Raw genomic sequence first — 20,883 nt, 5'->3', positions numbered from 1 at the left:
ATCTTTGATTGATTAATGGATTTTTGTTGATTGATTAATGGATTTTTGTAGGTTTAATCTTTTATCAGTCTTCAGATTGAAAATCCAGAGAGAAAGAAACAGTATCGTAGCAGGGGCGGCCTAGGCCCAAAGCAGCCAAAGCGGCTGGTTTGGGCCCCAACCAGCCTGAGGGCCTCCACTCTAGAGTCTTATAGGCACTATTTTGAATTAATAACTCTACAACTAAAATTTAAACAAGGCTCCTGTTATAGCTCAGTGGGCAGGCGCTTAGTTTGTAACGTGAAGGTCAAAGTTCGAACTCCATCTAAAGTAACATTAATAAATTTCATTTTTTACATATACAAAAAGAGCCCCCATCTTTTACTTGGCTTTGGGCCTCACAAATGGTTGGACCGGCCCTGTATCGTAGACGGTCCCATGTTAAAAAAAGATACAAGTAAAAAAAAAAACATTTTTACCTGCCACACTCGTTTCTTCTCTGACTTCAACAAAAATTACCTTAGGAGTGTATATACCAAAAATGATGAGTGCATTTAAAATTTCCCGAGTAAGAGTTATATCCATAAAGACCACCCAAAAAAGACCAAACTCTCTATCTAAACCCACTTTCTTTCTCTCCAAGAGAAAAATAGAGAACTTTGGCTTCAGCAACAGTTTATCCTCATTTCAGAGAATTGGCTACTCAACCCAGACCTGACACCAACTAAACCCTTCCCTCTTTGCTTTACAACTGGGGGTACCCATTCACTCTTTTCAACTGGGGGTACCCATTCACTCTTTTCATGATCACAATTTGTTTCCAGTGGAATTTTTTGATAGTGACATGAGAGCCATTTTGAGTTCATGTAAGTGATGGATCTCCATGGAGGAATATGAAGACCATTTTCTTTAAGTGATCTTTTAGCAGCTGAACATAAGATAGAGATTATTTTTCCTAGTTTTTCTTCATTTCCAATGTAAATGCTTGGGAGAATATTTAAGAGTTCTGTGTAGGTTGTTGTTGGTCTAGCTAACTCAAATTGTGACTTGAAATCTATGTCTATTATCAACCTACCCATTTTACCATCATCATCATCTTCCACCATTACATCTATGAATTCATAGTTATCTGCAAACACAAAAACCCCATTTTAAAAACAGAGAGAGAGAGAGAAGGTGAGAGAAGGTGGAGAACACAGACCTCCTTGACATTTAAATGATGTAACCCATGAAGTTTTGCAAAGAGAAGCATCATAACCTTGTTTTTTCAAATTCATCACTAGGCTTTTCTTGAGAGTACTATTGTAATCAAATTTCTTCATGTTTATCATATACTTCAAGACTTTCTCAAGAATCACACTTTCAACATCCTTGATACTTCCAAGAGTCTCCTGAAATTATCCACTTGAGAATGATTATAACAATAAATTAACAATACCCAAAAATAAAAGCCAATAAGATCTATTTGTTGAAAACAAACCTTCAATGTGATGAAAGATGAGTTTTGGTGAAAGAGAGGTGAAACTTGAGAGGAAGTAGAGGAGGTAACCAGTGATGGTGAAAGAGTTGATGACATTTCAATGTAATCATGGACCATTTGAAATATCATTTCTTCTGAACTACCCATTTTTCAATCCTCTTTGTTCAAAGAAACAAGAGCTCTACTAGTTGGACAGATTATATACACAAGAAGTGTGTAAGACAAGTTAAAAACACATGTTATATTTTTTTTGTTATTTAGTAATCGATCCCCAGTTATTTAGCGATGTGAGGACTATACCCCAAAAATAAAAATATGTATGACGTTGACCCTCATCTTCGAGTTTTCTGTTAAATATCAGTTAAGTGATTCGCGTGTCAACCACATGTGTGACTTATGACAAAACTTTGAAAGATGCCGAAAATGATCTTTGCACCTCCCTTCTCCATTAACTCTTCTTATGGTAAAAAGACTGAGACTTTGGAGTCTTTGGTTAGAGCAAATATCAAAAAGATGAACAACTCTAGGATATTTGAAGATGAAGAAATCCCCGTACCTTCAAATTCAGAACTAGGGCGTCTGATCTCCTAATGCAACTAATTTTTTGATGGCGAAAAGGTTTTGATAGAACAAATCGAAATTAGGGTTAATTTCCAACGGTTAGATTTAATCTAAAGAAGGTATTTGTTCGACTGAAAGGGGCAAAATCGTCATAGTTGGCGTGCGTGATTCGCACACACTCAACTTAATTCCGAGTTGACGGTTTCCGTCCACGTGGGGGTGTAAATCAAAAGTAAAAAAAAAAAAACAGAGGTGTAGTCCAAATACCAGTATAATAGTGGGGGTGTATGTCAAAATCTCCCTTTTCTTTCCCATTTTTGGATCCATTTAAAGGGAATTACACAGTTAAAGGTCAAAAATCTTGGATTTGGTGTAACCAAATGTTAATGCTAACTTTTACAAATTTAAATCGTGTGTTGCTTTGTACATTTTGTGTTGGATAAAGAGAAGAAACGTTCCTCTATTCTCTTTACCTTAGAATCTGACGAATAAGATAGGAATAAAGGGTGGGAAGAGGGAGAAGAGTAGGAGAAGAATCGAGAGAGATAGATAAGAAGAGAAATGATGTTGAAGGACGTGTTCTGTTGGTGGTGGTTGACCTATGGTGTTAGTAGTGGTGGGTGGACGGAGGAGATGAAGAGACGTCAGTTTGAGAGAGAAATACGGGAACAGAAGAGAGTTCGTTTTTGGGAGAGGGTGGAAAATAAGTTTTCCCACTTTTTTGGGGTAAAATAAAGTCGAAATTTTTCACTCATAAGAGATCGGTTTCACACTTTTTCGGACCAACCAAACAACTGAAAACTGATTTTCCTGTTACAAATCAAGTTTTCTATTTTCTTATTAACAAATCAGACCCGAAGGAAAAAATACTGAAAAAGAGCGAAAACAATACAAATATGTCAAAAGAGCAAAACTAATAAATTACTAAAAAATGGGGGTTTCAACAAAAAAAAAAAACAGAAAGCCCGCCAAATTCGGACTCCCTCCAACCCGTCTTCCCCATTTGAGTTAGAAGACAAATACTAAACCACTTTCTCCCTCTAGAATTGTGTTTGTCTTTTAACCCAAATAGGGTAGACGGGTTGGAGGGAGTCCCAATATGGCGGGCTCCCTACGCTTATTGAGAAAAAAAATAGTAGGGTTCCAAAGAATTTCAAAAACAATTGAATGATCAGAGCTAAATGTCCGAGACAAAGCCAACTGCCATAGACAATTAAATAGCCAATTAGTGACAAATGAGAGATCAAAAAAGAATCAACCCAAAATTGTTGTAAGCCTGTGGGTACTGGGCAGGCCCATCAAATACAGTGTTAGCTAGAACTGCCCGATGCAGTAATCATCACAAAAAGCATTAATTTCAAGAAAGATCTTACCATGAGAAAATAGATATATATATATATATAGAGAGAGAGTGATGTCATTAGATATACAGGCTAATAGCTGGTGGAAACAGGACGGCTGCCGAGTTTAATTTTGACGGATCGGCCGGAAAGCTTACGTACTTGGGGTTAGGGCTGGGAAAACGGTCCGAAAATCCGAAATCCGGCCCTAACCGCCCGATCCGAGGCAGCCCGCAGTCCGAAGAGAGCCCGACTCGGGCTTACCCGACCCGAAATTTCGGGCGGACGCGGGCGGGACTCGGGCAGAGCTCTTTGCCCGATAAACCCGCCCGAGAGACCACCCGATAAGCCCGCCCGAGAGACCGCCCGATAATTTCTATGTTTATGTATATTTTTTGTGTAAATCTATTTTGATGTATTTTTTGTCTTATGTAAATGAACTTTAGGAAATTTAGAATGATATTTTTAATTGGATATAAGTTATTGAGTCGTGAATGAATTGCAAACAATAATGATATTTTTAATTAAGTTTTTTTATATTATTTTTTCTTGAAAAAACCCGTAACCCGCCCGCCCGAGCCCGTTAGAGCCCGATCGGGCACTCGGGCATAGTCGGGCCGCGGGCTTCAAAGAGGCTCATGTTTACCCGCCCGAACCCGCCCGATATCCCGATTGGGTAGCTTACTACCCCGCCCGAACCCGCCCGTGCCCGACATTTATGAGCCCGAACCCGCCCGAACCCGCCCGATTCCCACCCCTACTTGGGGTTGGCATCTCTGGAATAGCTTCTATCCTACAACTCATGCCCGTCTGTCTTGGGCTTAAAAAACCACTTTTTCAACAGAAGTTAATCATGAGTCTAGCTTCAAAAATTGACTCAATGTCGTCTATATTTAAGCTTAAAATGGGATACTTAGCGATACCCCCTCATCTCTAATGTTAAATTAGGGGTACTCCTTTTTTAATTGGATATTAGGGGTACCCCTTTTTTGTACTTAAAAGTACAAAACTACCCTTATTCTTATTGTTTTTTTTTTTCGATATCTTATACCTCTTCGATGTTATGCTTATCAATTTATTTTCGTTTCTCATAAAATATTTTTTTCTCTTTTCTATCCTTTTTTAATTTACCAACTACATTTATCGAAAATAAAAAATTGATAAATCACCACGACTTTTGGTAGGAATCCTGTAACCAAACACACTATAAACAAATCATTTTTGCATATACTATTTTTCAGAATTCACCAAATAAATCATTTTTGCATGATATTATTACCTTATCAAATAAATCATTTTTGCATGACATTATTATCTTATTGCATCAAACAAAACGTAGATAACTCTACACATTTTATTGTTGAACTTCACAGAATTTGATTGGTATTGCGTACAAAACAAAATTATTCATACGCATATCAACATATTCACTAAACAATCAACACATTAGTGTTACATACACGCAGTGGCGAGGCCAGAAAATTTTATGAGTGGGGGCACTTTTTTTGTTATAATTAGTGAAAGAATTCCATAGTATACGATCAGGCTAGAATCAAAAAACAAAATTTCAACAAAATTTTATTTATAGTTTAGATATTCCATAGTAATTTTGATGTACAACAAGAAATAATTTTCTCATCAATATGGTTTGGGATCTTCCCCCCAACTGCATTCCCAAAAAATATTAAAATAAAAAACAAAGGAAGGGATGAAGAGATAGTGGTGAAGATTACGAAAACGATGGTGGAGATGATGAAGAGCAAGTGATCGTAATGGAAAAAAAATAAAGATAAACTTTTCTTTCTAATAACATGTTTACTATAACAAACGTGTAAAAAAACAATCTTGAAGTCCAAAATACAAGTCACTAGAAAATCAGACAGAATCAAAATTAAGGGAGTTATTTAGAAAATTCATCATCTCTACGAAGTCGTGTTATTAAATTGGTCTCTTTGAGGAGGCCAAAATGGAATTAGTTGAATTCATAAGAATCAATTTTAGACCAAACATGCACTTTATAAAGTATTTTCAATAAGCAGTCATTTTAAACCAAACAATACTTTCAACTAATGTAAATAGTAGACATTCTACGAAAAAAATGTAAGTAGTGGAAATTCAAGAAAAAAATGTGTTGTGTGTGGGTCGAACCCAAGACAAAATTAAGGGAGTTATTTAGAAAATTCATCATCTCTACGAAGTCGTGTTATTAAGTTGGTCTCTTTGAGGAGGCCAAAATGAAATTAGTTGAATTCATAAGAATCAATTTTAGACCAAACATGCACTTTATAAAGTATTTTCAATAAGCAGTCATTTTAAACCAAACAATACTTTCAACTAATGTAAATAGTAGACATTCTACGAAAAAAATGTAAGTAGTGGAAATTCAAGAAAAAAAATGTGTTGTGTGTGGGTCGAACCCAAGACCTCCACAATGTAATCCAAACATTTCACCACTTGAGCTAGAGAAGAATTCTGTTGAAAACGTGGAACCGTAGATACATAATATAATGACAAGTGTAACTTAAAACATACGAGTCACATTAGGGTCGTGGGGGCACGCGCCCCCACGGGCCCCTATGTGGGCTCGCCCCTGCATACACGTATTTGTACGAAAATAAATAAATATTAAAAAAGTTTGACTTTTTATCTATTTTTATTAAGTTTGGAATTTTGGGCTTCAAATCTAACACAATTTTTTTATTCTCGACTAATCGCCGAGGCACCTTAACAATATAATCCGGACAAGAATATGTGAAAGATATGCTAGAAGGTAATCCCCCATAAGTTTGGGCCTTATCTTTTTTATTTGGACTTATAGTAGCTATGTGAAAGATATGCTAAAAGGTTATTTAAGGTGATCTCCCGTGAGAGGGAAGTAATTTGGTAGAAAGATGATGGGACAATTTAATTGGGAAAAAGACTACTGTCTAATCAAAATTATTACTTGCAAGTTGCAACTCTGAAACTGAAAATGTAAAAGAAGAGTGAAGGAGCTAACTTCTTGATTTATATACCTAATTTAAGAGAGAATAGGATATTATAACCCCTACAAACTCCCATCCTTAATTGAGTGCTCCATTAATGGACTCCCACTCTTTTCACTGTAGAAAGATAGTCAAGTACCTACAAATATGGTAACCTAAACTTTTGGCAAGTTTAGTAAACTAATAACCCTAGGCATGTTGTCAGTCATATCAATATAACTTGACTTGAAATTGTGTTTTGCTACAAGGAAACAAGGAGAGAATGCTGACAAGCGCCATTCACTAATCTGCCAAAAATTAAAAAATGTTTGTTGCTCCATTGATTCGCCAATAAAGTTGCCAACTTCGCCCTTCACTAATCTGCAAAAACTAATCTGCAAAACAGGGAGAGAATGCTGACAAGCGCCATTCACTTCTTTGCTTTATTTGAAGCTATTTAGTGATTAAACATTTAAATTTAACACAACATTGGGACAATTGCCAACAACATTTGGTCGGAGTGGTAAAAGTTCCACCTTAGGTCAAAGATTCGAGTCACGCTGAACAATTCAAAAAAAAAAACATTGGCACAATTGTCTTTTTGCCAAATAAAATAAAAAAAATTGCCAACTGGAGTGTTTGATTTTTTAGCACTTATAAGTGTTACCACTTACTAAGTGATAATCACTTGTTCAACAAAAAAAAAAAATGATAATCACTTAGTAAGTGATATCACTTGTAAGTACTATAGCGTTTGTTTTCTATCACTTCTAAGTGTTTGATTTTTATTTTTATATTAATTCTATATGTTATAAAAATGAGAAATTATCTATTTTGACCTTAAAGTATTTACATATTAGCATTTCATACTAATTCATTATGCTCGCGAGTTTGGATACAAGAGAATTACGGTTTATGAATACTTTGTGTTGAAAATATTAACCTCAAATAATTAAAAATTATGAAGGAGAACTAACTTAAGTTCCATGATGGAGTTTGGGTGGTTCCGTGATTGATGAAGGAAGAAATGTGAAAAAGATTTAGGAGAAAAGCTTAGGTGAAGGATGATTGAAGAAGAAAACGAGTCATCGCTAAAGTCACAAAAGAGATTTTTTTACTTATCATATGTTTAATATTTTAATTTTAGCCATACTTATATTGGTAATTATTATATTCGGAGATGATGAAAATGTCTTTCTTAGCACTTAGAAAGTAAGTGCAAAAAAGTAAGCTCCAACTTGAAGCTTACTTTTTTGCACTTACTTTGGTCTCACTTACAAGTAATATTCACTTATTAAGTGAAAAAACAAACGGCCTAAAATTGCCGACCCGCACTTATTAAGTGAAAATCACTTAATAAGTGTAAAAATCAAACACCCTGGAAAAAAATGGCCATCTTTGTTGGAATTTTCCATCCGTTCTTATTTGTTCTGCTTTCATTGTTTTATATATATATACTAGGTGTCCACCGCGTCCTACGGACGCGGTAGATCTCTTTTGACTAACGCCTTCATGTACAAACTAAACTAAAATATTGACCTTCCTACTCATCGATTGTGTTGAGTATGTATTACTGGTTCTTCTATATTGGGGTCATGCATAACCTAGACATGTATGTATCGCGACACATACATGTCTAGGTTATGCATGACCCCAATATGTACGCACCACTAAGACATACTCAACACAATCGATGAGTAGGAAGGTCAATATTTTAGTTTAGTTTGTACATGAAGGCGTTAGCCAAAAGGGATCTACCGCGTCCGTAGGACGCGGTGGACACCTAGTTATTAGAACGTATAAGCAGCTGGATTCCTTTCAACAAAAAAACTCTAGATTTCATAAAAAAAAATTACTTCAGGCATATTAAAAATGTTGGAGACTTTTTCTCTAAATAAAAAAACACCTTATGTAAACCGCTTATTAGATAAGGGAAATGCTAAATGTACTTAAGATCTTTACTTAATTTATGACTTAATGACTCATCTAAGTTGAAAGAGAAAAGAAAAACAAAAGCCCAAAAACTCCATAAATACAAAAATAACGAACTATTCTCATGAAAAAGAACTAAAGTTCAATAGAAACTTTAAGACAGAATTCTAGAAAGAAAAATTAATGAACATTAAAGAGACATCCTCATAATGACTTTTTTTCTATTGATCTCTTTCGGCAACCCCAATCCGTCCCTCCCTCTCTTGTTCTCTATCTTCAATGAAACTGCCTTGCTCTTTGAATCTCACATCTTTTAGATCTTTAACTTGAAGAAAGTTATATCGAAGATCAAATTCTTCTCTACAAATTTTGTTATCCCTCAAGGCTTATTTGAGTCCATTCTCTACAAAAGTGAAGAAGGTCAAAACTAATAAAAAATCGGTAAAAGGAAAGACCAAATTCAATTAAAAAAAATAAAGAGACTTCTCCCCAGACTTAGACAACAAATAAATGTAAAGCAAAACAAAAATATATATTTTGGCAATGAAAAGAGAGACAGAACAATAGAAAACAATATGAACTCAACCCCGATCAATTAAAACACAAAATCAACTTGAATCCATAAAATTTTGACCACAAATAAATGTAAAGCAAAACAAAAATATATATATTTTGGCAATGGAAAGAGAGACAGAAAAATAGAAAACAATATGAACTCAACCCCGATCGATTAAAACACAAAATCAACTTGAATCCATAAAATTTTGACCACAAATAAATGTAAAGCAAAACAAAAATATATATATTTTGGCAATGGAAAGAGAGACAGAACAATAGAAAACAATATGAACTCAACCCCGATCGATTAAAACACAAAATCAACTTGAATCCATAAAATTTTGAAAGTCTAGACTTTACCACTCTCGATTGTATCCATAAACTGTGAGCCACCACTCTGTACTCCTGAGAGCGATATGTTAAACCTGAAAATAAAAAGCATAACTATTTGTTAGAACAAAGAAGAAACTCACAACAAAAATTATTAAAACAACGAAGAATAATAGAAAAATGAAGTAGTTACATTCATTTTCATTTAATAGAGAGAGGTTAGAAAAAAACAGTAGTACAGAATAAATGGCGAGAAATTCTTATATACGTGATAGAGATTTGAATTTGAGTAGTTAGTGGGAGGAGAGAGAAGTGGGAGGTTGTTTTCTATACGTGAAAAGTGGGTGAGTTTGTTTCAATACAAATACTAACAGTTTGATATTTAATTTAGAAAGAAAATAACCGTACAGGAGAGAATAATGGGAGAAAATCAATAAATATCTAAGGAAGTTATGAAATAACCATATGTATTTTCTTTTTGAATGAAAACGTGGGAGAAAAGTTACGATTTTGTGGGGTTGAAAATCAATTTTAATCGTTAGACTATAATATTCTCGATGAATATCTGACGGATGCGAATATTTCATAGATAAATCGACGGTCGAACTCAAAAAACACCATTGTGCTATATATAATAGATATATATATATATATATATATATGTGTGTGTGTGTGTGTGTGTGTGTGTGTGTGTGTGTGTGTGTGTGTGTTTGTGTGTGTGTGTGTGTGTGTGTGTGTGTATCCTGTGCCCGACAATTTTTTTAATGTTTAAAAAAATGAAACTTACAATTTCAAACATTTATGGAGACAACCATGAGCTAAACATTTGAAATCAATTAAAGTAAGCAATCGACAAAAAAAAATTTCGAAATCAATTTATTAAACTTCCTACTGGCACATTGGACCATATTGACACCGACATGCATATCTTCATCCGCTTCATATGCCTATTGAACTTGAACTTGACACAGAAGGATCATCTATTCCTTGATGTTCACATCATGCATTATTGTTTTCTTCCATTTGTCCAACTCCATGTCTGTTATTTAAGTTACTGTCCTAGCAAGAACAGTCTCTGGCCCCTTGCAGTGCTTCGGAGTCAAGGAGTCACTAAACTCCACAGTGAAATGTATGTATAGCTTTCCTCTGATTAATTTTCTTACATTGTCAACCCTCGTCATTTATTGCCTTGAATAGATCTGCACATTCATATTGTTATTATCTTTAACAATACCACCACAAAATATCATGATCACAATATATTTGACGGGTTTTTTTATCAATGACAGTTTGTATGTGACGCCCCGTGTTCCGAATCACGGTTTGCCCGGCAGTTTATAAAAAAAACTCGGTCTAATACTAATTCAAACCAGTTTCAAATATAAACCCAAGCCAAAACTCTCATCACGGGTTACAAATCAAGAACAAACACAGCGGAAAATCAAATATAGTTTAAACCTTTTGAAAATATGCTCGGAAAATATGTAACCCAAAAATAGTTTTCATAAAGAGAAAAACAACTTGAATTAATGTTTATAAATAGTTCACAGAAGAGACTGAATTTGGACAGAGTCTCCTCTATAAATTGAACATATCAAACCTGAAAAACCTGTCAAACATTCATACATATCTCACAAACTTCTAAATAACAATAGCATCAAATAAAAAGTGATAATGTGCATATTATTTACATGTGTACAACCGCAAACAAGTGAGAGAACGATCCTAATTATTCTAGATAATACATATATAATATTAACGTTGTGATTATGTTGAAAATATAATAGAAATTATAATCTTACATAATGTGAGCCGTCGAAGTAAACTATGTCACTCCGGGTCACCAATACCTGCAACTGAACAACAACAAATAGGAATGAGATAACCCGAAGGTCAGCTCAGTAGGATACCTAGACATCCTACCCGCACCACACATATCAACATTTTAATACCTTAATAGTTATAAGTGTTACATATATACAAATATATATACAGAGATATCAATATGCACACGAAGCAAAGCAATATAGCAAGATAATTCTTCTAGCTTACCAAGATCACGACTGAATACGCCCTCAGTCGGGGTCACCTACTATTCGGCTAGGAAGAACCGTTCGGCCTTTGTTAGTGCGTAGGCAGGCGGCGCCTTATCGAACGTTTGACTACTGCAGTGTACACATGGATCCACGTAATACCCCGGTAAGAGCTTTTGTAACTCTCCCTTCGTCATCATCGCCCATCGGGCTGACTTGTGATCTCAATACGCATCGAATAGTAAATCTCACCCAAACAATGATACGCTTAGAATATGTCATGACTTACCCAGACGACTATAAGAGTATCGTTGCTTAGTAGAGCCATATACCCACGGCGATACAATTATCTCGTCTTGAGGCGCGTCCTATCTCCGGCCAAATCTGACGCTTCCTCGCAAGGTAACTCATTGACCATTCGAAGAATACCCAAACATATGCATGAACATATAATAATATTAAATGATCTGATAGGCTCCCAAAGCTACAAGAACAGAGCCCTCCTAACAAGTCCCATCAACCGAAGGAGAAGAGCGTTCTTGTGTCTCAAGGTAAGGTAAACCCTGTTTAAAGCCAAGCTTTTACAAGTTTCCACTTTCAGGGATTAAGTATTTTCTTATTAAGAAAACTTGGGTAAACACCCTCTTTCGGTTCGGTGAAACATTGTAAGTATCAAACACAAGACATTACAGAATTCAAACCACACTCACCAGTGGCTTAGCAGAATAAATAAACAAACATGGCACTGGTCAGTCCCCTAATCACTCCAAGGGTCGGAATACCCAACTCCCAATCTCTCTCGGACCCCATTCTGGGTAAACAAGAATGGTCGTTACCAAACGGCTGGCCACACGCACCGAGTGTAACCCTTAACATGAATTCATGGCTAATCCATAACAGAAATATAAACAAGGGGACCAACCAATGCCCAGCGTCAAACAATCAATACACATAACACAGATCAAGCGATTCCGCCTCCATGTTATACACGCAGCTCAAGCGATTCCGCCACCACGTGTTTACAATTCACACAAAACGATCACACAGATCAAGCGATTCCGCCTCCATGTGATTATTTTTTTTCTTCAGAAAAACCGATTTGTTTTGAAAAGAGAAACATCCATAACATAGAGTACACCACATAGATACATATCATATCATATCATATCATAAATTGAACTAGAGAACTATAAGAAAAATGACTATATATATATATATATATATATATATATATATATATATATATATATATATATAATGGTGAAACGGGGAATACCCGTGCTCCAGGTAAGATTCGTAGGATCCTACCTCTTCTTCGCTTCCAATGGTGCTCCTGACTAAGCTCCACTTCTCCTCGAGCTCCCTATTGCAGTTCATTAGTCCTACTGAAATATGAAAGGGCAAAACGGTCATTTGACAGTTACATAACTGTCAAGAGTCCTCTTGGAGAACAAGAATGCATAAAATGAATGAAACTATACTAGGAATGTCCTATTGGCGCTATACAATTCACTGGGACGTCTCATCAAATAACTGAAATGAATATAAACCAACCAACTTCCCACAAACTCTATTTTAAATTTCCGAGTCTTTATAAGCTGACAATATATATAATGAACCCAATACTATGAATCTAGAACCGTCAAATCATAAAATGAACCCAATATTACGAATCCATAACTCAAACTTCATTTATGTGAAATACGACCAAGTTCGGGTAACCATCTCTATTCCAATTCATTCCCAAAACTAGCCCAAATACGAAATTCGAACCGTAAAATAATTCGGCAGCAACCCGTCTATATATAGACACCCCAAAATAGTCCATAATATTCTAGACATGATCCTGAACATAAATCATTCGAAGAAACTAAAGAATAACTGCTCCAAATCATGAACCCAAAAGAAATTAGACCCAACTATACAGTTATCGTAATAACTATCATAAAACCACCAAATACAGACGAAATAGAAATTTCTGAACCGCTAAATATGTAGAACGAGTCGAATAGGATTACCTGGAAGAAGTTTCATTGAATTCCAACAACCGAACACGAAGATATCTACGACCGAAATCTAACCACCAACTCACGACAAAAACCCTCTTCATTAGGTTTATTTTTCTTTGTTTGGTTTGATAATGGCTCAAAAGAAAACTATGATTTGGGTTAGAATATGAGAAGTGGGGTCCACATTACTTACCAAGAGAATTAACCAGGCAACACGTCCCAACCTGGCATGCACCGTGGGTTGGATTCGTTTTAAGGCAAATATGATGCCACACGTCGACTTATAAAGTGGCCATGCACTTATCTCATTTTAAGTCCTTAATTTAAATAAACTTCATAAACAAATCCCACCATATGTATAGCTCACTATTTCACCCCTATTAATTATCTTATAAACCCCAACTTAACTTTTCCCTTTCCTCTCAAAACAACCCAGGAAGGAAATCTTAGCCCTTAAAAGTCGATAACGACGAAAATTATTGAACACAGAAGGTTTGCCAAACTATGTCTGATCTTCACGTGTGACCAGTCAAAATTCTTGCTTTCTCGAGATCTATTCAATGGGTCATCTGAATCAACTGAAAGAAGTATTCAAAACCAAGTCCCAAAACAAACCACTAGCTTGCTCGACGATCCAACTCACGTCTGATTTTCCGACTCGAAGATCAGGGCGCTACATTGTATCTTACCAAGCTTCATAACTTCCCCAAGGTTAGTTTTGATGAGCAAATGTCTACCACCCAAATGAGGCGACACAAACTAAAACCCCCATAAGGCTTTAATCTGAGTCAATGAGTGTTCCAAAAATAGGTCTTTAAGTCTGAGTTAATGATATGAAGAAAGGAAATCATTAACTCACCACATCAACTATTCATAGTAATACATAAATATAAGAAAACTTAATAGACTACAATAGGATGACCTTTATGGTTCCACTTAAAGATGTTCCTCAGTATGAGGAGGGCTTTCGAGACGAATTATCCCATGCTTTCTGGTTATAAATGAAGATCAATCCATTCTTTCATCAAGTTTTGTATTGCCATTATGTGTTTTCCTCAACTACTCTCCTACAGTGGGAGGTTACGTTTTAATGAGTCTTCCCTAATATGGTAGGGACTTCGAGACATTGCCAAATAAGGACCAAAGAGATATGAACTCACAAAATCTTAAAAAATTTAGTGCAATAGGGTCTGGCTTGAAAAAAACCTATAAACATGGGATATGCCAACATGAGTTCTGAGTTAATATAATCTTTAACATCATTGTGTGTGTGTAAGAGAGAGAAAGAGAGCACACTTCTTCACGTTTGATTGTGTCACCAAGTGGCATGATGGTTTTGGCTTGCAGATAACCAATTGGACCTCAATCACCCGAAAGCATGAGACACAACTTTTAGTGATGCAACTTTATAGCCATCAAAGTTGTAATTTGCTCACTCAGATCGATGCTCCCTCACGAACCGAACCAACAATGCAGGATGAACATACTAATAGTAGGGAAAACAATAACAAATTAGTAGGAGCAAATTTTTTTTGCCATAATCTGTCCAAGTCATTAGATAACGGACCTAACACACCAAAAAAGACACTATGCCGCATATCATACCTTACACTATGGATTTTGGTTTTAATTTAATTTAGTGTCTTTTAATACTTCAACCGTTGTGATGTAATAATAGAGAACCAAACAAACATTTGAAAACTGTAATAGGGCTAACAATTTAGTAAACATTTGAAGACTGCAAGTTGGAAAATACCTGAGACGTCTCAAAGCATTTACGAAGAGAATAACCAAGCTAAAGTTGTACTAATCAACAAGCTAAAGTTGTGCAAATGTCCAAGTTGTCACTTGGACATTTGCACAACAACAAATGAGCAGAGGAAAAATTGTCGTTCCAAGTTGAGTTCTCAGGGAATCTTCTTTCCCACTAAACCAAATATCTCTTTGAACTATACAGTTCAAATAACTCGACCTTTCACCTTACAAAGTTGATCAAAACATATCCTATTTCATTAGAATATGATAAAAAAGACAGGTAGAAAGGAAGCATCCATGAAGTTTATCTTCATGAATTGATGAATACAAATGATATCGGAAGCCCCTCGTATTGCTGCTATTGTGGGGGAGAGAGTGTAGTATATACAGAACTGAAAAGAGTATTATTATCCTACAGGTTCACTTGAGAAATTTTTCAAAATGAGTTTCTGTTGTGAGAGATTAGAGAAAGCTAGTAAAGGAGAAGAAGAGAGTACCTTCTAGCTATTCGAGAGAAGGAGTGAAAGAGAAATAGATTGAGGTAATCGAAACCCTATTTCTTGAACGATTTTCTGAAGAAGAAAAAATTCATAACAGAATAAGTTGTGAGTTTAAAAATAAAAAAAATAATTAAAAAAGAAAAGAAAGAGAAGAAGATGGAGTACCTTCAACCTGTTCCAGTGAGAGAGAGTGCGAAAAGCGTAAGATTAACACGAAGTACCTTCAACGTTTATTCACAAACCCTAACATCTCTTTTTGATTCATCCAAGGAGGAATACAAAATCAAATATCGATAAGTACATTCCCACTTGTGATTGTTCGATATGCAAGATAATATCAAAGTTGATTGGCATCCATTGTTAAAAGTTGAATATAAATCATAATTATAAGATGAGATTTTTTCCTTCTCATTGTGGAAATCTGATTCATTTGAAATTAAATCGAAATAAATCATTCTGACGAAGCAAAAAAAAAAGAAACTAATATTTTGAAATCTAACTCAAGTCAATTCAAAACTCGAGTTAGATTCCATGCCCGATTCAGAGGAAAAAGAAGCAGTTTTGATTTTTTTTGTTTCAAAATACATAGTTACTTGTAAATAGATAGACGATTAGAATGACTGGAACTCCTATACGCATGGACAACTCTATCAAGTGAGTTAAGGGTTTGTTTGAATGAACTCTAAGTTTAGGATTTGTTTGAACAAGATGTAAGCTTAAGGTTTGTTCGAACAAAACCTAATCACAAATCTAGAAAACCCTAAGATAAAAAACGCAAGATTCGGTAAGCTTGGTTTAATGAGCAAGATGAACAACAAAAACATATATTAAGCAAGATCAACATACAACTCGTAGCAACAATTTAATAATGTCCACCTCAATCTACACATCAACATTTAGGAAAGCAAAAGTTAACATAAAAAAGAAAAACAGGAAAAAAAAGGAAAGATGAATTTGCCATATAACAGCTTCTGAATGAAGAAACAGTAATGTCAGAATGAAGAAAAAGAGATAGATTAGATGAGCTATAAAGTTAAAGAACTGAATCAAAGAAACCTTTCGCTTCACAGCTAGTAGGGAGAATGAGAAAGGGATTGAAGAAGAAATCAACAGATTGATTGTGAGAGAGTGAGAGTGAGAGAGAAAGAACCAACCAAACAGTCAAAATTCAGTTCTATATGAAAACTTGTCTTTCTTTTCCATCAGAAAAAAATAGTTTTATTTCCCATAGGAAAAAAATGGTTTTCACCCATGTCACCCTTAGTGAATAATGGGAAAGTGAATCTTTACAGATATACTGTCTCATACCTCATTAAAAGGCCAGCACTTTGGGGAAAGCTAAATAGTTTCTGGGGTGTGAAATTTTGGGTGGAAACAAAATAAAATTAGATTTTTTTATGTCCCCCAAATAACCAAATCCTTTTTAGCTTCTTCTTCCTTTCTCTGGTGACTCCACCATCTCCGACAACTCCACCATCTCCGACGATTTTTTTTTTTATTCTCCTCTCCATCTCCTACGAAGGGGAGGAGCCCCTTCGCCGGAGGTCTGGTTTCCAGACGAAACCAGACGAGTCTGGTTTGAACAAACCAGATCTCATCTGATTTGAACAACCAGACGAGCTCCGCGCGAAGGGGCTCCTCCCCTTCGCCGGAGACATTGAGAAGAAAGAGAGAACAAGAGAAGAGAGAGAAGAAATGGAGAAGAAAGGGAGAAGAGAGAGAAAGAGAAGAGAGAGAGAAGAAAGGGAGAAGAGAGAGAAAGAGAAGAGTGAGAGAAGATGATAAAGTCGCCGGCAACATTCGGCCGGCGACTTTTTCCGGCGACATTAAAGGGGTGTTTGGTTTAACTTTTTTTTGTTTTCCACCGTCTCCCCGGAAACTTAAATGCTTTCCCCAAAACAGTGGCCCATTAAAATCCCAGTTTTTATTCTGCTTCTTCTTCTCGTGATCTTTCAGGCTTTCACACCTTCCCTGCCAAATCGTGATTCCAACTCAAATCTCCAGCACCATTTTATCAGATCTTTCCAAAAACGACGAACCAGCACAAAATCCAAATCCCACTACCCATTAATGTCATTCCCATCCCCACTTTCTCTCTCCATCACCATCAATGCTCAAAAAACCATTAAAACCATTCTCATCCTCATCTTCAACATGTACTCTCTCCATCAAAAATCTTCTTCTCTTTATCATGGCTTCTCTTTTCTGTATCATCATTTTCTCTCTCATACTCTTCTTTTCTCTATCCTCTGCATCTCGCCATCATCATCACCCAAAACCACCACCATCAAATCCATTAATGGATCAATCTGTTTCTAATGCTATTAATTTAGCATGTAAAGCTACTAGGTATCCTGAATCCTGTAAAACTGATTTAACCCAATCAAAAAACCTAACTACCCAAGATCCAAAACCAATTGAAATCATCCAAACTTCAATTTTTATATCTACCCAGAACCTGAAAACTGCTCAATCGATGGTTAATACCATTCTTGATTCTTCATCAGGTAACCTTAATCGCTCAATAGCATCAAAAAATTGTTTAGAGGCATTACACAACTCAGAATACAGATTAAAATCAACGGTTGATATTCTTCCACGTGGAAGAATCAAGGATGCTAGAGCATGGATGAGTGCTGCTCTACTTTACCAATATGAATGTTGGTCAGGACTAAAATACGTCAACGATAGTCAATTAGTCAACAAGACAATGTCCTTTCTCAATTTCTCTTTAATTGTGTCTACTAGTAATTCTCTTAGTATGGTGGTTTCTTATGACTTGTTTGGGGATAAAACCACTAATTGGAAACCACCTTTGACGGAGAGAAATGGGTTTTGGCCGGAAACCGGTGGTGGTGGTGGGGAGGAGTTTGGGTCTAGAGGTGGTGTACCGTCAAAGTTAACGGTGAATGTAACGGTGTGTAAGGAGAAAAGAGTTGGGTGTGATTATAGTAAGATTCAAGAAGCAGTTGACGTGGCACCTGATAACGAGGGTGAACATAAATTTGTTATAAGAATTAAAGAAGGGGTATATGAGGAGATTGTTAGGGTTCCTTTGGAGAAGAAGAATGTTGTATTTATAGGAGATGGGATGGGTAAAACCGTCATTACTGGATCCCTAAGTGTCACTCAACCTGGTCTCTCTACGTACAATACAGCAACTGTCGGTAAGTACCACTGTTGGTTAAGAACTTCCTCTTTTATATTTATGGAGTTATAACATGAGTGCGTCTATAGGCTTACCTTTATATCTTGGTGTCTCACGGGTTGGGGCAGTCCGAACACATTCACACTGGGCCTGATTTGTGCTATTTAACTAGGTCCAGTCCGAATGGAACTGAACCAAACAGACTTGGGCGGTTTGGGGATGGAATCAAACCGATTTGCGCCTTTGACGGATAGAAATGGGTTATCTAACCGAACCTAACCTAACCGTCCATGTATACTTTGGTTCCGTAACTGAACCAAACCATGAACATATGGGTTCGGATTGAGATTTACAATGACCGAACACTTTTGGATCAGACTGTGGGTAGACTCGAAAGTCGGTTAGCCAACCGATGTTCACCCCTACCACTGTTGGTTAAGAACTTTCAATTTTATATTTATGGAGTTATAATAGGAGTGCGGGTGCGTCCTTTCATTTAACTCTTGGGCCTCCTGATATCTTGGCGTCCCATGGATTGGGGAGTCCGAGAACACTTAGACTAGCCCTGGTTTGTGCTATTTAACTAAGTCTAGCCCGAGTGCTTTTGGACTGCTGTGTGGGCCTCGGATTGTCACCCTAGGCCCACGGGGTGTGTCAAGAAAGGGATGGGTGAAGAGTGAAAAAGACGGGGTGCTTTTAGACGCACCCTTATAATAGTCGTTTTTGTCTTTTGCTGCAATGCATACACAAATAATAAAAGTACCTCCTTGATGACTTCCTTGACATCCTTGTCTACGTGGTGATTAAGACAACGGGCATTTTGTCTGTCCGCTGAGTAGAAAAACTAAAATGCCTCTTGTCTTATTCAGATTGAGTCACCAAAGAAGTACTTGTATCAATGTTGATATCTTGCCATCCTCTCACCCATAAGCCGTGGAGGTAGTCCATATTGCATCACTAATTACTCTAGCAAGTCTAAGATGGTGTCTTAAAAAATGACAGATGAATCGACTCAAGTTTCGAATTATTTGTTTTCTTTTTGGTATTGGCAATCGTCTTAATGGTTGAATTATGTTTATTTTGAGTCAATTTCCGAATTGCATAGAATTAGTATAATGAAAAACCCATTTTCTAAAATAACGTAAAATGACTAATGGGTCTATATATGACGAAAACAAGTCATCTTGGGACAAGTTAGATTTAGACAAATGAGATTTGTATCATAGAGAAACCACTCAAGTCACTTTGGTATGTTTCCAATTTTGAGTTTGAAAAATGAGACTCGTCTCTTTAAACAAAAAAAAAAAACGTTTTCTCGGGATTAAGCTCATTTACCTTTTGTAGGAGTCTCTGGAGATGGATTCATGGCTCGTGATATAACATTTCAGAACACGGCGAGTGGGGAAATCCACCAAGCAGTAGCCTTCCGATCAAGTAGCGACCTCTCTGTAATCGAAAACTCTGAATTCCTTGGAAATCAAGACACACTCTACGTCCATTCCTTACGCCAATTCTACAAATCATGCCATATAGAAGGAAATGTCGACTTCATTTTTGGGAATTCAGCTGCTTTCTTTCAAGACTCTATCATTTTAATCCGACCCCGCCCCACAAACCCAATGAAAGGCGAGACCAACGCATTAACTGCTCATGGTCGAACAGATCCAGCACAATCAACAGGATTTGTTTTTCAAAATTGCGTGATAAATGGTACCCGAGAATACATGAGATTGTATTATGAAAACCCTAAGGTTCATAAGAACTTCTTGGGTAGGCCATGGAAAGAATATTCAAGAACTGTTTTTATTCAATGTAATTTAGGGTTGATTATTAACCAAGAAGGATGGATGCCTTGGAGTGGAGATTTTGCCTTGTCAACTTTGTATTATGGGGAGTTTGAGAACTCTGGTCCTGGATCTATTGCTTCTGGTAGGGCTAGTTGGAGTAATCAGATTCCTAAAGAGCATGTTTATGTATATTCTGTCAAGAATTTTATTCAAGGGCATGAGTGGATTCCTTTGTTAGGCTAATCTAAACCTATATGAAATACCCTTACTGGGTTTCAGAAGATTGTAATTGAATGTATGAAGTTAATACATAAAGACAAGTACTCCCTCCGTCCCAAATTAAGAGTCCCATATTGGTAATCCAACTTATTTTCATAGTTTTTGTTCTTCCAAGTTTACCCTTATTTATTAGATAACTTTTGTTAATGTAATTCATGGATTATCAATCAAATTTGACCATTAGTCATTTAAAGTAACTAGATTAATCTAAAAGAAAGAATTTGTTTAT

At 36.2% G+C, this 20,883-nt stretch overlaps 2 protein-coding genes across 2 annotated transcripts; one reads left to right on the top strand and one right to left on the bottom strand.

The window, feature by feature from the left end:
• Positions 1 to 541: 541 nt before the first annotated feature.
• On the bottom strand, positions 542 to 1,625 carry LOC147551897 (uncharacterized). The gene is made up of 3 exons (XM_086672545.1): positions 1,460 to 1,625; positions 1,181 to 1,370; positions 542 to 1,108 (listed from the first exon to the last, which is right to left on the bottom strand). The coding sequence occupies exons 1-3, from the start codon at positions 1,604 to 1,606 to the stop codon at positions 645 to 647; spliced, it is 801 nt and encodes a 266-aa protein (XP_086528671.1). The 5' UTR covers positions 1,607 to 1,625; the 3' UTR covers positions 542 to 644.
• A 15,553-nt stretch (positions 1,626 to 17,178) lies between these two features.
• Positions 17,179 to 20,698, top strand: LOC147551896 (putative pectinesterase/pectinesterase inhibitor 51). The gene is made up of 2 exons (XM_086671258.1): positions 17,179 to 18,607; positions 19,933 to 20,698. Exons 1-2 carry the CDS (start codon positions 17,551 to 17,553, stop codon positions 20,616 to 20,618), a joined length of 1,743 nt encoding a protein of 580 aa, XP_086527384.1. The 5' UTR covers positions 17,179 to 17,550; the 3' UTR covers positions 20,619 to 20,698.
• Positions 20,699 to 20,883: the final 185 nt, after the last annotated feature.

The sequence above is a fragment of the Eschscholzia californica genome, unplaced genomic scaffold (assembly GCF_041429995.1).
Source record: "Eschscholzia californica isolate CP2 unplaced genomic scaffold, dmEscCali1.0.p SCAF_3, whole genome shotgun sequence".
NCBI classification, from domain to species: domain Eukaryota; kingdom Viridiplantae; phylum Streptophyta; class Magnoliopsida; order Ranunculales; family Papaveraceae; genus Eschscholzia; species Eschscholzia californica.
This window is presented reverse-complemented; position numbering and strand designations above follow the sequence as displayed.

What these genes read in the sequence shown, in the direction of transcription:
- LOC147551897 (XM_086672545.1), bottom strand. Translation starts at nt 1,606, where the DNA reads ATGGGTAGTTCAGAAGAAATGATATTTCAAATGGTCCATGATTACATT. An exon ending in CATCTTTCATCACATTGAAG is followed by an intron (nt 1,371 to 1,459) that starts GTTTGTTTTCAA and finishes GGATAATTTCAG; the next exon opens with GAGACTCTTGGAAGTATCAA. An exon ending in ATCATTTAAATGTCAAGGAG is followed by an intron (nt 1,109 to 1,180) that starts GTCTGTGTTCTC and finishes TTGTGTTTGCAG; the next exon opens with ATAACTATGAATTCATAGAT.
- LOC147551896 (XM_086671258.1), top strand. Translation starts at nt 17,551, where the DNA reads ATGCTCAAAAAACCATTAAAACCATTCTCATCCTCATCTTCAACATGT. An exon ending in GTACAATACAGCAACTGTCG is followed by an intron (nt 18,608 to 19,932) that starts GTAAGTACCACT and finishes TACCTTTTGTAG; the next exon opens with GAGTCTCTGGAGATGGATTC.